Source organism: Hyperolius riggenbachi, chromosome 2 (assembly GCF_040937935.1).
Source record: "Hyperolius riggenbachi isolate aHypRig1 chromosome 2, aHypRig1.pri, whole genome shotgun sequence".
In the NCBI taxonomy this organism is placed as follows: domain Eukaryota; kingdom Metazoa; phylum Chordata; class Amphibia; order Anura; family Hyperoliidae; genus Hyperolius; species Hyperolius riggenbachi.
In genome coordinates, this window is record NC_090647.1 from 228270442 (window position 1) to 228286735 (window position 16294).

General features: G+C 41.0%; 1 protein-coding gene across 2 annotated transcripts in view; it reads right to left on the bottom strand.

Annotated features, from left to right (window-relative positions):
* Positions 1 to 829: 829 nt before the first annotated feature.
* CHST10 (carbohydrate sulfotransferase 10) overlaps positions 830 to 16294 on the bottom strand; it is a 67282-nt gene continuing 51817 nt past the window's right edge. For both annotated transcript variants that reach the window (XM_068268272.1, XM_068268273.1), the window contains exons 5-6: positions 11539 to 11644; positions 830 to 7615 (exon numbers count right to left, since the gene is read on the bottom strand). In XM_068268272.1, the coding sequence (XP_068124373.1) occupies positions 7078 to 7615; positions 11539 to 11644 (644 nt within the window). In that variant the 3' untranslated portion in view covers positions 830 to 7077. The remainder of the gene's footprint in view (positions 7616 to 11538; positions 11645 to 16294) is intronic.

The following is a 16294-nucleotide window of genomic DNA, read 5'->3' on the forward strand; positions in this document are numbered from 1 at the left end:
TGCTTCCAGAAGCTGATGGGGGCCTGAACTTAACCTCCTTAGTGGTATGCCAGACACTGTGTCGGGCATACCGCTTACTGGCCCCAGGAGTCCCCCATGCAGAATAAATGATATCACGCGACGGAAAACCCTTTAGCTAGCACTAGGCTAGCGAGTACAAGTGCCAGGAAGCCCCCGATCCCCTCTTTAATACATTACTCCCCCCTGGATCCAGCGATCGCGCAGCCTCCCTGCACAGCTTCAGTCTCTCAATGGGGAGGATCGGGTTTGCGCATGACGTCATGAGCCATCCTCCCCATAGTGAAGACTGGAGCTGTATGGGCGAGGCTGCGCCGATCGCTGGATCCAGGCTGGGTAATGAATAAACGGGGGAGCGGCAGGGATCGGGGGGGTTGCCGGGCATTTGTACTAGCTAGTCTAGTGCTAATTATAGGGTTTTCAGTCGCGGGATCTCTTGGGGGGACTGGCGGGCACAAAATGGCAAAACCTCCTGAGTGGTGTAACGCTCAGGAGGTTAAACAATAGTATGCTGGAACTTTCCTTTGTGAATATATGGGATGTGGATGTGTGTGTCTGTGTGCGGGGCACCTTTATGTTAGGGCAGGTTGGAGGGAAGGTTACAAAACAATGTGAAGGCTTCCTGTTTTTGGAAATGACCATAAATATCCTCATTATGATGATAATATTTTCTCTCAGAGATGGCTATGAGTGTTTTTCATACTCATGTTCAAACTGAATTTCAAGAGAGCAAACACTTTCAGTAGAGTGGCATTAATTATAATTTAGACTCAAGAACATAACTCAAACAATATACTGTATAAAGACATCCTTTTAATAGTAGACTTTCTTAATACCCATACAGTAGTAAAAGACTTGCTTTCAAAAATATGACCAACGTTTCCTCTCAGGGTACAAAATAATTGTCAAGAGTTTCATTTTAACACAAACCACACCCATCCTAAAAAGCAGCAGGTCTTCCTTAGTTCTTTTCTACAAGCAGCGATATCCCTAGTAGATTTAACAGTTTCCTATGCTAGTGGTGTAAAGCACCTCTGACCATAAGATCACAGTTTTTAAAGAATATCAACCCCAAGGAATATCAATTCGTTCAAACCCTTGTATGTATGTAATAAGATGAATAGTCTGTAGCTTAGTTATAAAGCAAAACTTTGGTTCTTCTTTTCTTTAGCTTAAGAAGGGAAAAGTTAAAAACACTTTTGTAGATTTTGCTGTGTTCTTTCCCTATTCTGATGTGTTGGGCCCTCTCTTTTCCCATGATGTAAGTATTGACACGAAGTACATATACCTGCCGAAAGTGGGCACAGACAGCAATAAAAACACATTTTACTGCTGTCAGTGTCACCTGGAAAGAGACAACACAGGAGGTGAGGAAATGTCCAGATACTAATTTAAAAAGGAACTCCTGTGAAAATAATGTAATGAAAAAAAGTGCTTGATTTTTACAATAATTATTTATAATCGATTTAGTCAGTGTTTGCCTATTGTAAAATCTTTTCACTCCCTGATTTACATTCTGGCAATTAGCTCATTGCGACATTTTTACTGCTTGCAGGTGATCTCTGTTGTAAGAGATGATGCATTTTTGGCAGTTGGAAACAGCTGTTATTTCCCACAATGCAACAAGGCTACCACAGTGTGATGTCAGGACCATGGTGCTGACATCACACTGTGGGAGGGGTTTCACCACAATATCACCCATACAGAGCCCCCTAATGCGCAGTTTGAGAAAAGGTAAAGATTTCTCATGGGAAAGGGGGCATCAGCTACTAATTGGGATGAAGTTTAATCCTTGGTTACGGTTTCTCTTTAAGGCCGATAAGAGGGTCTAACACTGACATACTGCATTTAAAACTAAATTTAAAAAAAATGTCCTGACTAAAGTTGTACTTTAGGAAACAGCAGAATCTGCTTCCCGAAGCTAAAGGAAGTAACACATGAATAAGTTCCTCATATTTATTTATATAGCTCATCTAAACCCCTCAAATGTACATGAACTCAGGAACTCGACTGCAAAAGCTATACCCATATTGCCCTCACAGAAAGGATTCTACACATTTCTTTATTTGCACAGGAGCTGTGCCTTTTCAGGAGACATTACTTTATACTGTAGTATGTCTATATAAGCACTTTTTATTACCAAAATTACCATTAAAGCCATCATTACACCCAAATGTTAAACACAGCAATCATTATCCCACTAAGAATGCCCTATGCACTGAAGATGACAATGCTATATAGATCGATAAAAACACACAGCAATCATTCCTAAAACTGTTACCCGGAATAATCATCAATGTATCTGAAGACAATTGAACTTTAGGCTGTGTAGTGTCACAGCACTAACTCACAGTCGCCCTCTGCTCTGTCTTCAGGTATCAAGCTTCTGCCTGGTGTGCTGGAGAGGCAGAGATAACTCGTATTGTCTGCAGCAACTATTTCTCTCTCAGTAACTCCTGTTTTATTAAAGAAAAAGCAATATTGCAGACCCTGGCAAACAGAGCCAGCAGATTCCACAGTTCTGGCTACCTACCTATAATATATATATATATATATATATATATATATATATATATATATATATATATATATACACATACATATACATATATACACACACACACACGTATGTAGGCCATTGCAAACATGGACAGGAGCGCGCCGACTCCCCCAAAAATCTCCTTGTCATCGCTTGTCGGTGTGCATCCATGCACATTAGCAGCTCTCCGCTCGGGATCTGGTGGAAATAGCTGAGTCCAAGTTCAACCTGCATTGCAGACATGAGCCGCTAGTGCATATGCGCAGACAGGCCACTGTAAATATTATTGCTGCTATTGGCTTGGGTGTCCCAGTGCTTGAACAAGCAGCCTGAGGATGGGAAAGCCTCATAAGGACCCAGGGGCACTTTTTAATCCCTACAGGTTTGCTTTCAATTTGCTCAAAGCTAACTCTTAAAGGGGGACTGAAATTACATAATGGCCTCAATTCACTAAGCAGTTTAGACTAGTCTACTGATGGTTTTTAGTCTACTGATGGTTTGGTCAGTTGCATCAAAAGGGGGATTCACTATTACCAAATGTTTTAGACCTGTTTTTAGACCTGGTCTAAACCATCTGGTAATTAGGTGGGTAAAGCAGGGGAAATGATCAAAAGATGCAATTCACAAACAAGTAGCTATGACTGACATCCTTCTTCTTTGATGAGCTCTCCTCTGCATACAATTAAACTCCTACATAATTAATTCAAAAGGTTCCATCCTCACATCTAAAATATTTTACAGAATTACTTTACCTACAGAAATCAGCTGGTCTAATCTCTCTGTCAGAAAAAGTAGGAGTGGTTACTCCTTGTTTGCCTTTGTGAATTGTGTAATTACTGAATGTTAGACCACGTCTAAAAACAGGTCTAAAACATTACACCAAACCATCAGTAGACTAAAAACCATCTGTAGACTAGTCTAAGCTGCTTAGTGAATTGAGGCCATAGTAGGATGGGATCATTATTCAGAATACCTATTCTTACCTTAAGTATCCTAGTCAGATGTATGTATTAAGAGGTAGGAGGTGGGAGGGGCTTTGCAATAGGGAGGGATGGGTGCTTTTGAAGTGGGGGATTAACGTATTGGGGTAAGGGGAGGGTGATACAGTTTGATGGTCTACATTAGCGATAAAATACTAGAGTGGTGGTAGAAAAGGAAAAATAAATCCTCATATAGCCACTGTTTAATCTAATATTCACCGTATGCACTAATATGAGATAATATGTTTAACTTACAGGATGTTATTTGAAATGGGACACTATGATATTACTGTAAGCACTGTTGATGCCTTTTTTTGGAGGCTAATAGCACGGATATACGAGTTGTATAACCCGGTATGAGTTGCCATGGTTACTCTGTTTGTTGTTTGTGGATGGGGGAGGAGGGATGTGCGGGCTCTGGGCAGCAATGCTATTGGCTTGCGCGGGACAGGATAGGCGGTCCCATCCTTCTCCTACACTGAGACAGGGGATGACGGCGAGCCGGAAATGTCGCATGCATTATGGGTATTGTAGTCTGTTCGCGTTGGCGACCAGGAAGTGCACGGGGAGCACTATGGGGCTTGCAGCTGCGCACACGCTGTCCATAGATGGAGGGGAGGAGGTTCCTGCAGCGAGGCGGGCTGGTTGCTGTGGAGAGCTCGTGATTGGGTGAGAAACGGCTATTGGGATATTTAAACTTCTAGTGTGCTGACCAATCATTAGCTCCTGATGAGTCTTCGGACGAAACGCGTTGGGCGGGGCTAGAGGTCGGCACACCAAGGAGAGCATGCTGTTGTGATCCAGGACGCTGGAGTTTTATCTGTATATGCCTTTTAACTTTATGGAAAATGTGAGTGCAATTCTTGGATGTCTTTTATGTATATTAAAGTAGTACTGCGCAATGGAAGGTTCTGTTTAGTTTTTAAGGAAGCTACATCTGAAGGAACAGGATTTTAACCTGGAAACTGCTGGGCTTATTTTGCTGTTTGTGATTGAGCAGCCAATGCATCTGGTGAGCGCATTTTAGTTACAGCACAGGGTGCTACACCAGGGTGAGGTGGAGGTGCCATAGAAAGTGTAAAGATATTGCACTATTGTGTGTTTTCTCTCATTATGCCTGGAGGTTCCATTGAGTAGGACTACAGGGGGTTTTGAAGCAAGATTAAGGAGTCCCATGATCGATTGACGATTTATAACAAGCGTTGTGTGCTGTTTGTGATCGAGCAGCCACACTATCTGGTGAGCGCAATCTATATACATTGGCATTGGAGTGTGCTACACCGGTGTGATGTGGGGCAGGTGGAGGTTTTAAAACTCATTACCAGACGTTATTACCCTATATGCTGTGTTATTTGTTTTTTCCCCTATATGTAAAATCGACCTGAGGGCTGCTGTGCACTTTCTGGACATCTCACGGAGGAAGTGAGGAGAGGGAATTGTGCGACAACAACACCCCGGGAGACCGCAGTAGCGCCTGCACCTTTTTTGACTTCAGATGTATGTATTGGCAACTGACCCTGCCCTCCAGTGATTTTTACCCTAACCTTTGAGGTCATGTTGGCTTTGCCCCATAGTACTCTGGGAGATCATGTGATATTCCTGCATTCCTGCTTACTTTATAGCTGGACACACACACACACACACACACACACACACACACACATTCCATAGCGAATCACCTTGTCTGATAAATTTAAAGCACACGTGAACTCTGCAATATCTGAGGCTTTTTTAGTGGCCCCATAAACTCTGTGTCCCCTCACTTTTTCTGGCCCCTATTCTGGCAATATACCTCCCCCCCCCCCCATCCTGTTCACTGCTGAAGGACACATATTTTGTCCCCCATAGTTGTGTGCAGTGACCTGGGCTAGAAGCCTCCTGGGTGTGTGCGAATACAAATGTTTCCATTCAGTACATGCCCAGAACCACTCTCTTATGCAGCTGCTCTGAACAGCAGATCGTGAGTGCGATGGAAGAGGGCAGGCAGAGTGGATAGAGCATGCACCTCTCTTCGACCTGGAGCTTTGAACGTAGGGCATAGTTTTAACACAGAGGGGAGGCCAGAAAAGCTGATAGGCCACACAGTTTATGTGGACACTACAGAAGCCCAATGAATAGACATCTTCTGGTTTAGATACCTCTTCAGAATGTAAATCAGGATGAGGTTTATTTTACAGTGACTACATTTATACGATGTACAGAAAAACAAAAAAAGCAATTTTATTAAGTTATAAAAACAGTAAAGTTTTTCTTTGTTATTAAGCACTGCCATGACACACACACACACACACACACACACACACACACACACACACACACACACACACACACACACACACACACACACACACACACACACCATAGTTAGTGCAGCAAGGGCATTCAGAAATTTCACTGGAAACAGAAGATGTTTTGGGGGAAAAGAACTACAGGAGTGGAAGCCTTGGTGAAGAGCAGGCTTTATACGTCCAACGAACTCCAGTTGTCAGAAAGTTACACTTCTATCTTCATAAGGATTTATTATTGGACCGTTCACTGGCATAAAGTGGATCTCACAGGAATATAATCTTTTCTAATCATACCTAAAATGTATATATTTTAAACATTTTTTGGGGAAATATCCATATGTGGCCAGCAACATGTTTGTTCGCCAAACAAATCAGTAGTGCCTCAAATTTAATAAAATTATAGGATCTACAATCAGAAGTAATCTGAACCTAGGTGTGGACATTAATGGTTAAACTGGATAATTCAAGGGCCCATATGCAATTAACTTTTTGGGGGGTAGTCATCTCCAAGGAGATCATTTTCATCTTCTCTTTAAACTTACTTTTCACTATTTTACAATTGAAAAAAAGTACTTAAAAGTACTGCACTGCTTGCTGGTGGTTTAAAATGCATTTTATGATAAGGTGTGAAAATATCACCTAGGTCCTGGGAGACAACTCATCAGTAAAAGTTAATTGCATATAGGCCAATGTGTCTAAACAACCCTATCCCTACTGGCCTGTTGATGTGGAGGACATATACTGTAGATAAGGCTTTGTACAGAGATGGTTAGATCGTGCTTAGCATGTAGGACTTCCATTGAAAAGCCATAAGAATTCCTTCAAAACGTTGTGAAAATGTAACATAGTTTCACGGTATTCTGGTTCCTAACTGATCAGCTGGCATTGTTAGTAAGTGTGGTTTTTCTAGAATGGCACATTACAAACACAACAATGAGTAGTAAGACAAAGCTGGTGGCACCAGCAATGCAAATATCTATGGCAACATTCAGCTGTTGTACAGTGCATATTGCTAATACTTTTAAGCTGTAAACAAATAAGCTTCATAATTCACATTTGATTTTCTTCTCAACAAGTAAACACAAGATGGTTTCTCAGAAAATATCCCCAGCATAATAAATCCAAGCCATACATCAGTGCAAGTGGGCTAAGTGCATCACAGAGAACCCACCATCAGTATAGACTTGGCTGTCCTATGGTTGGGGCAGACAGTGACAGGTAGCAGAATCCATAGTAATTAATACCAACATAGTTAAAATAAGAAAGTTGGCTCTTTGTATCCAAAAAGTTTGAAATCTCCTTCATATCGTTTGTAAAGGCGTCTGATGTCCCGCTTTGTTACGGTGGAGAAATAATGCTCCACCTTAGACTGATTGTAATGTGTAATTCCAGGAGGTATAGGGGGATAAGATACCAAATTGCCTATACCGGCTTCCTTTAGGATGTATGAAGCATCTTCCTCAAGTGTCTCATGATGTCCAATCACATTATAATTAATTTCACAAGGTGCGCACAGTTCCACATAAGTTACCCAGTGTATTATATAATCTCCAAACTGGAGATCAAGAAACCTGTGGTTTGGGTCCCCCAAGTATCGTACAAAGTCTTGAAACTGCAGACCTCCCTTAATATTCGAATGATTCTTTCTATACTTGCGGATGATGACAGGAGCAATGTTGTGCTTGTACCATGGCTCAAAACGTGGATTATTTAGAAACTTGTCCTTGTAGGCTGAAATAAGCCGTTCAAATGGATCCCGGACTATTAAAAATTTGAAATAAGAGTCCAGTCTGATATAATGAAATAATAGAAAAAAAACAATTATTAGCGTTAATAGGAGACAATAAAGATGTTACAGTTTGGTAAAAAAAAAAAAATACTTTGTATTTCTGCAAATTAGAAATTATTACGTGGAGATGCTATATTTAACATTCTGTATGCAGGTTCCAAGGGACCTCCTGGCCTACGGGGAGCTCGAGGAAGCCCCAGGTAAGTCCAAATTCCGTGTTTATTCTGGGTGCTTTAATATCAGCTCCCCACAGAGTCCCTTCAGATGCCATCCTTTCTTAGGGTAACTGATAGTCTTTTTATCCTGAAATGATCCAACCATTGCAAGTGGGAACGGATATATGCAAAATACAGAATACAAATGAACTCACTGCATATAGTGTGCATTTTTTATGGGAACATGAAAGTCCATAGACTACAACATTGGCCTCAATTCACTAAGCAGTTTAGACTAGTCTACTGATGGTTTTAAGTCTACCGATGGTTTGGTCAGTTGCATCAAAGGGGAATTCACTATTACCAAATGTTTTAGACCTGGTCTAAACAATTTGGTAATCAGGTGGATAAAGCAGGGGGAATGATCAAAAGATGCAATTCATAAACAAGTGGCTATGACCAGGGCCGGGCCGAGGCATAGGCTGGAGAGGCTCCAACCTCAGGGCGCAGTGTAGGAGGGGGCGCACAATTCATTCAGCTGTCATTCTTAATTGTGTTTGAAGCAAAAAGAAATCAGAAAAGGGATACATAGCAGTGACTGCAAGCCAGATAACTAGATATTAAGGTGTTGGGGAGGTTGTGGGCCCTGTGGCGCCTCTTAGTCTAGCAATCAGTGTGTGACGGCTGGGGTGGCAGGGATGGAGGGGCGCACTTTGGTGTCTCAGCCTTGGGTGCTGGAGGACCTTGTCCCGCCTCTGGCTATGACTGACATTCTTCTCCTTTGATGAGCTCTCCTCTGCATACAATTAAACTCCTGCATAATTAATGCAAAAGGTTCCATCCTCACATCTAAAGTACCTTACAGAATTACTTTACCAACAGAAATAAGCTGGTCTAATACTTGTCAGAAAAAGTGGGCGTGGTTACTCCTTCTTTGCCTTTGTGAATTGTGCAATTACTGAATGTTAGACCAGGTCTAAAAACAGGTCTAAAACATTACACCAAACCATCAGTAGACTAAACACCATCTGTAGTCTAGTCTAAACTGCTTAGTGAATTGAGGCCATTGAGTTGCTGTGCAGTGAATTTCAACCTGTTGGGAGTTAAAACTTGTGGAAATGCGTTAAAATGCACAGCAACTCACAAACCCATTCACACTTAATTCATTTACAGGTATGCATTTCAACTCACTAACTATGAGCCCTAAGGACGCAGCTGAGGGCTGCAATTTGTGCATGAGGAATAGTTGCAAATATTTTGATTTATAATATGAAAATAACTGGGTTTATGACCCATATGCAATTCACTTTTCTCCTGAGTTATCTCCTAGAAGATCATTTTCTATCTTCTATTTAGAATAACTTTTCAGCACTTTGCAATTGAAAAAGTACCAGTATCAAAACTATTTGAAGAATTTTCTTGCTTGCTGGTGATTTAAAAAGCATTTTATTGACAAGTTAGAAAACATCACTTAGGGCCTATATCCACTGTGTAGTGAATGGATCTAGTCAATGCAAATTTGTGATTGCAGTGCAGAAAAAATCTGGATGGCATGCTGCATTTTTCCAGATTCGGATGGAATATGGATGCGAATTGTGGCTGTTTGTCAATGGGTCTGCATGTAACACGCATTACAAACGTGGGAATTCGCATTGCGAACGCAAATTGCCCAACAAACACATTTAACATGTGACGTGTTGTTGCTGGGCAGATTTCAAATCGCAACACAAATTTTTGCATTAAAAACGCATATGTGAAATGTATATCCACATTAAAAACCGGATGCGGATTTCTGGACACTATTCGAACGCACGCTAGTGGAAATAGGCCCTTAGGAGAAAACTCAGGAGAAAAAGTTAATTGCATATGGGTCCATGACCCTTATTCAGTTTACCTTTTCGCCTAAGTTTTCTCCTAGGTGATATTTTCACACCTTATCAATAAAATGCCCTTTAAGCCACCAGCAAGCAAGAAAATACTCAGAATAATTTTGACAATACTTTTTCACCTACTTTTCAGTACTTTTTCAATTGAAGAGTGCTGAAATGTTATTTTAAAAATAAGAGGAAAAATTATCTCCTAGGAGAAAAAGTGAATTGCATATGGCCCTATAAGAGCCAATTTAGTCAAAATGTTACCTTCTATGGATCCTCTTTTAAAGCGGAACGAAACCCAGCATTTCTTCTTTGCTCTAAAATATTATTTACAGCATATTATATACTACCACCATTTTTTTTTTACTAGAACAGCATTCAATTAGTTAAACACAGGAGTTACAAGCTCAGTGCAGAGAAAGCTGGACGCATCCGAACTGGAGATAATGTTATCTTGTGTTTACTTAATTGTATCAAGTGTGGAATGTGACACATTCTCCGACTGTGCAGACACTCCTGAACACAGTCAGACACTCAGAAAGCATTTCTGCTTTCAATACAAGATGAATAAAACCAGTTGTGTATAAAATGCAAAGGCAGCTCTCAGAGCAAAACAACTTGTAATTTCTAAATGAGTAATAATACTTATGCACAAAAGCAAATATGATAACCGTATGGCATATAAAAAGTAGGAAAACATGTTTTTATTGAATATTATGTCAGTGTTTTATACCGCTTTAATGCAGCAAAACTCCATGGCATTCTCTCTACTTGAAAAATAGAAAGGGACAAGAGCCTTTGCTGCAAGGGGGCGGTGCTACACGCTGAAAGGCACCGAAAACAGGGCGCTGGGAGTGGTTCAGAAGAAAAAGACCTTGCAGGTATTAGAAGAGGCTCCATAGAAGGGGAAATTTTGAATAAACAGGATCTTTACATGTGAAGTCATAATCAATACAGCTACATACAGAAGAATGTATTGCAGTTACACAAATCAAGCCATGAAAACATTAACACAACTTTATTTTCTGACATTTGTGGTGAATTGAAGTTGCGTGATCTCTCGACATTCAACATTGTAGTTTTAAGTCTGAATATATAACTTAAATGTATTGTGAAAACATTGTCTTTTACATTGAGAAGAAAATGAAAACAATGCGTTTTGCTAATTTTGCATAGTTCGAATGTGATTTTAACCAGCCTTTATAAACTATGGTTTGACACCCCACACATATCTCAATTAGGAGGTTTACTTAGCCCATTACGGCCCATACTTACGGGCTTGACTGATATCGTCCGTCGGGGATCAGGACCCAATACCTCAGGTGACATTGCTGGGCTGATTACTGGCTGAAGTGGTTAGGAAATAAATATGGCAGCCTCTGTATCCCTCTCACTACATGATCACTTGCATTATTTGGCTGGTCGTGAAATATTAGCAGTGGAGGAATATGTTGCATTCTGTAAATCAAGCCCTGTAAGTGTCAAGTAGCAAGACCTTTGGCTTGAATTAGTGGAGTATCTGAAACCTATAACTGCCCAAGCATCTTCTCCACCTCCTCTTATTAAATAATTGAAAAATTACTCTGAATTACTGTACTCTGGAACACTAAAAAAAAACAAAAAAAAAAACAAAAAAATGTTTTCTAACAAGAGTGTATGTCAGCTTATGTCAAAGTATTGCAGATTAACAACTTCCCGAGCACCCGCTGATGGTGGGAAGCGGCCTTGAAACCGATCCATCCTGCAGAAAAATGGGTTGTTTTAAACACCTGTTTTGCACTAAAAGGTGCAAAACACAGGACGTTTTAAAAGATCGATTTTGCATTAACTGGTTAAAGTATAAATGTATGTGCTACACGACACAAGAGAAGAAGAGACAGAGGGAAGGACCATACCGTTCATGCACTTCTGATATACTGTATGAAGATAGCCTGGGCAGGCCATTCTTGTCGTGATCATGGACAATATTATCTGGAATATCCTCAATTGAAGAATATAACCCTGCAGAAAAATACAAATGTGATGAAATACAAGTATTTTGGAAAAATTCACAGTGCAGTTTTTGTATTCAGAGATGCTACATGTTAGATGCAGACATGAGTCTGCTTACACTAAAGCAGCCCATACACTCAGCCGATTTTCTGGCCGACCGATCGATCGCGATCGATCGCAAATCGGTTGGCCAATCGACCGATCGACGGCCGATTTCGATCGATTTCGATGGATTTCCATCGAACTAGCAGGGTGGAAAATTTAGGTCGATCTGATGAGATTGCTTATCAGTTTGCATTGGCCTTAATGGAAATCTGATGGCAAAAAATGCCATCAGATCGAATTTCAACAGATTTCAAACTGAAATCTATTGGAATTCTATCCTGGTAAAAAATGTTCTAAAAACGCATCAGATAGATCATCAGATGCATTTCTTATCTGTCTGCTGCCAATCTGACGAGTGTATGGGCACCTTAAGCTGACTCATTCCTAACAGCGCAATCATCCTTTACCAAAGAATGACACTGTAAGATAAAAGTAATCTGCTGTACAGGAAGAGACACAGCAGTAGTGCGAGTATTGTACGTCAATCTGCGGCACTGCAGGAACTGTTAATCATTAGCACATCAAATGCTATAGACAAAGTCAGTTTGGGAGAGTGTGGTAAAGCAAAGCAGTGAGTTCTAACAGGCAATGGTGGAGTTAATCAAGTGAAACCACAAAAATTAGACTAGAATTATCCATATAATAATTATTAGACCAGCCAATGGTGTCTTTATTTGCTATTAGATGTGATATTGCTGAATATGGCTATACAATACATTACACATGTAATTTCCATGTGAAACCTCTGCATTGAGAAATGTCTTGTTAAAGGACCACTATGCCGAAAAATTGTAAAATTGAAAACCAATACAAATAAAATGTACATTAAACCCTGGGTAAAATGTACTATAAATTACTTTTTTTCCCCCTATGTTGCGGTCACTTACAGTGAGTAGTAAAAAGCTGACAGAACTGACACATTTTAGACAAGTCCATCTCCTCAAGAAGGATTCTCAGAATTATCTTTATTCTCTTGAAAAGCACTCCAGCGAAAGGATCTATACAAAGATGTATGCCACTTTCCCTCCTTGTTTGCACACTATTTGGGTAGTAGGTCTGAGCAACTGCCGTTCAGAATCAGACTCATTTTTACTCGCCAACCATGACTGGGTCATGCTTGGAATTGGTTTTGGCATATACAGGGAGCATATGGCTCACAATAGGAGGTAAGATAATACACAAACAGCTAAAGTGGTAGTATAGGCAAGAGTAATTTTATCGCTAAGCAGTGTTATCGATAACAGTACCCATGGATTGCACACAGTGGCAGCTGCAGTCAAAGGGGGGACATGAGGGGGAATGAACACTGGAGGGGGCAGAGCGTGAAGAGAGTTTAAGAGCTTGACAGCAAAGGGGACATAAGTGTTCCTATGTCTCAAGGTCCTGGAGGAGATGGCCCAAATCATCCAGCCTGATGGAAGCCAACTGAAGAAAGAGTAACCTGGGTGTAAGGGGTTCTTGGCTATCCTCATTGCTCTGAAGCACAGTCTGGTGTGGAGGAGGTCTAGTGAGGGAAGGGGTTTCCCAATGATCCTTTCTGCTAATCTGATGACCCTATGAAGTTTGTATCTGTCACTAGTGGAGCTGGCGTACCAGACCAGGATGGAAGAATAGAGGATGGATTCCGTAGTGGAGGAGTAGAAGAACCTTAGAAATTCCTGGGACATGACGAACTTCTTGAGTTGGAGAAGGAAAAATAGTATCTGCTGGGCTTTTATTTGGGCTGTATGGTTGTGCCTAGTAGGCAGACAGTGGACTTTCGACTTCATTGCCATCAATAAGGATCAGAGGTGGGTTAGGGGCATGTTTCCTGAAGTTGATGATCAGCTCAACGGTTTTGGCTGTGTTGTGGACCAGCTAGTTTCCTTTACACCAGTGGCACATTCTATCAATCTCTTTTCGGTAGGCCTACTGGTTTTTGGGTACAAGGCCGACAACGGTGGTGTGGTCCACAAGTATGACGACTTTGCTAGAGTTTGCCATGAATATGCAGTTCTTGTAGCTGGAGAACAGGATCGGTGACAGGGCGCAGCCTTGTGGGCCACTAGTGTTGATGATCCTTGGTTGAGAGGAGATATCGCACCCAGCTTGACAACTTGGGACCTGTTGGTGAGGAAGTACGTGATCCATAAACAGAGTTCTGCAAGATTATTGTGCAGTATGTGGGGAGAGATTGTATTGAAGGTTGAGATAAAGTCTAGAAGGAGGATACTTGTGTATGAGTCTGATCTGTCCAGATTGGTCGGTAATGAGCTCCAGGCAGATATTGATAGCAAGTCAGTGGACCTGTTTTCTCTATATAAAAACTGAAATGGGTCCAGGAGGGCAGATGTGAAGTTCTTAATGATGACGTATGTAAGGGCTAGGGGCCTGAAGTTATTGAATTTGGGGATTCCTTGTTTTTTGTGGGAACAGGGATGTTGGTGGACTTCTTGAAACATGCGGGAACCTTGCCTTTACGTAGTGACTTGGCAGAGATGGCAGTGAGGATGGGAGCCAGCTGCCATGAGCAAGTTTTCAGGCAGGCTGGCGACACGCTATCAGGGCCTGAGGCTTTCCTAGCATTCAATGCTGACCAGGGCCGGATTTCTGCAAAGGCCCCAAAGGTCACGGCCTAGGGCGGAAAAAAATCAGAAGGATAAAAGGGCGGCAGGACCTGAGAGAGATAAGAGGCTGCATGTCAAAATAAATCATTTCTCCTGCTCCAAAGCGCCCCGGCTTTGCTGCACACACACAGTCAGAATTCCAGAGCTCCGTGTATTTTCCTTACTTCGTGGTGTGCGATGAGACAGTGCTATCTACTGAACATACACGCTTCCGTTTATTGCCAGGGGTGAGAGAAACATGGATCACAATGTAGACAATTTCTGATCCAATAAAAGTAAACATTTTAACAGAATTATTTCCACTTTACAACTCAAGCTAGGCTAAACAATGTATTGCTGGTCAGATTCTGTTAATGACTTGAGCCATTCCTTCTCCTCTCTCCCCCTGGATTGTAAATCTTAAACAGATAAGGGTTTCTTTTCCTTAGAGAGATTTATGGCAGCCCCTTCTAAGCTAAATCTTAACCCCTTGCTGGCTCATTTTAAAGGCAGCAGTAGTCTAGTATGAGATAGACAACTTCTCTATAATTATAATTACAAATGTACTGTTGTATACTTTTGTATTGTTACATTCTGTTTTGTATACCAAAAGTAATAACATACACTAAAAATTAAAAAAATATATATTTGTACCGTGTTGGCAAACAGTAAAAAAAACACCTGTGAAAGAATCAGTACAATAAATACTATAAAATAAATGCAACAGATCTGTGATTACAGAAGAGCAGAGAGGGAGATGAATGCCGCTCTGCTACTTCATGCCTGGTACACACCATGCAATTTGCCATCAGATAGATGGGTTCAAATTGATTATTTCTGACAGGTCTAATCTGATTTCTGATCATTTTTCTAATCGACTTTGTATAAGTGATCGGAAAATCCGATTCAACCCATCTATCTGGTGTGTACCAGGCATTAGGGACTCACTGCTCTAACAGGAAAAACAATCATTCATCATTTTTCAGAGAGAAAACATTCATAGGTATCCTGCAAACAAGTGATCGTTAAGGCTCATACACATATCAGACTATAGTCTTTGGAAAAAGAAAGATCACAGTCCAATCTTACCACCCTTCATGTAGTATGAGAGCCATACCTTCACAGTCTTTTCTATGGAGCTGAACTCCCCATCAGAAAAAATCTTTGCAAGATGCTGCACACAAAGATGCTGTACAGACACAAAAGATCAGTATCTGCAAAAGATCTGTTCCTGCCACAGATCCGTTCCTGCAAATTGCATTCATAGTCTATGAGATCTGCAGATCATCATACACACCTTGTTTAACTGACATTCATCTGCAGATCAGACAATCATCTGCAGATCTGAAAATCCATCCTGGTGGATCGGATCTGCAGATGAATGTCTGTTAAACAAGGTGTGTATGATGATCTGCAGATATCATAGACTATGAATGCATTTTGCAGGAACAGATCTTTTGCAGATACTGATCTTTTGAATGTTTACAGCATCTTTGTGTGCAGCATCTTGCAAAGATTTCTGTCTGATGGGGAGTTCAGCTCCATAGAATAGACTGTAGGTATGGCTCTCATACTACATGGAAGGGGGTAAAATTGGTCTGTGATCTTTCATTTTCCTAAAGGCTCATACACACATCAGACCACAGTCTTTGGAAAATGAAAGATCACAGACCAATTTTACCCCCTTCCATGGAGTATGAGAGCCATACCTACACAGTCTATTCTATGGAGCTGAACTCCCCATCAGATAAAAATCTTTGCAAGATGCTGAACACGTTCAAAAGATCAATATCTGCAAAAGATCTGTTCCTGCAAAAGATCCGTTCCTGCAAAATGCATTCATAGTCTATGATATCTGCAGACACACCTTGTTTAACAGACAATTATCTGCAGATCAGACAATCATCTGCAGATCTGAAGATCCATCCTGGTGGATCTGATCTGCAGATGAATGTTTGTTAAACAAGGT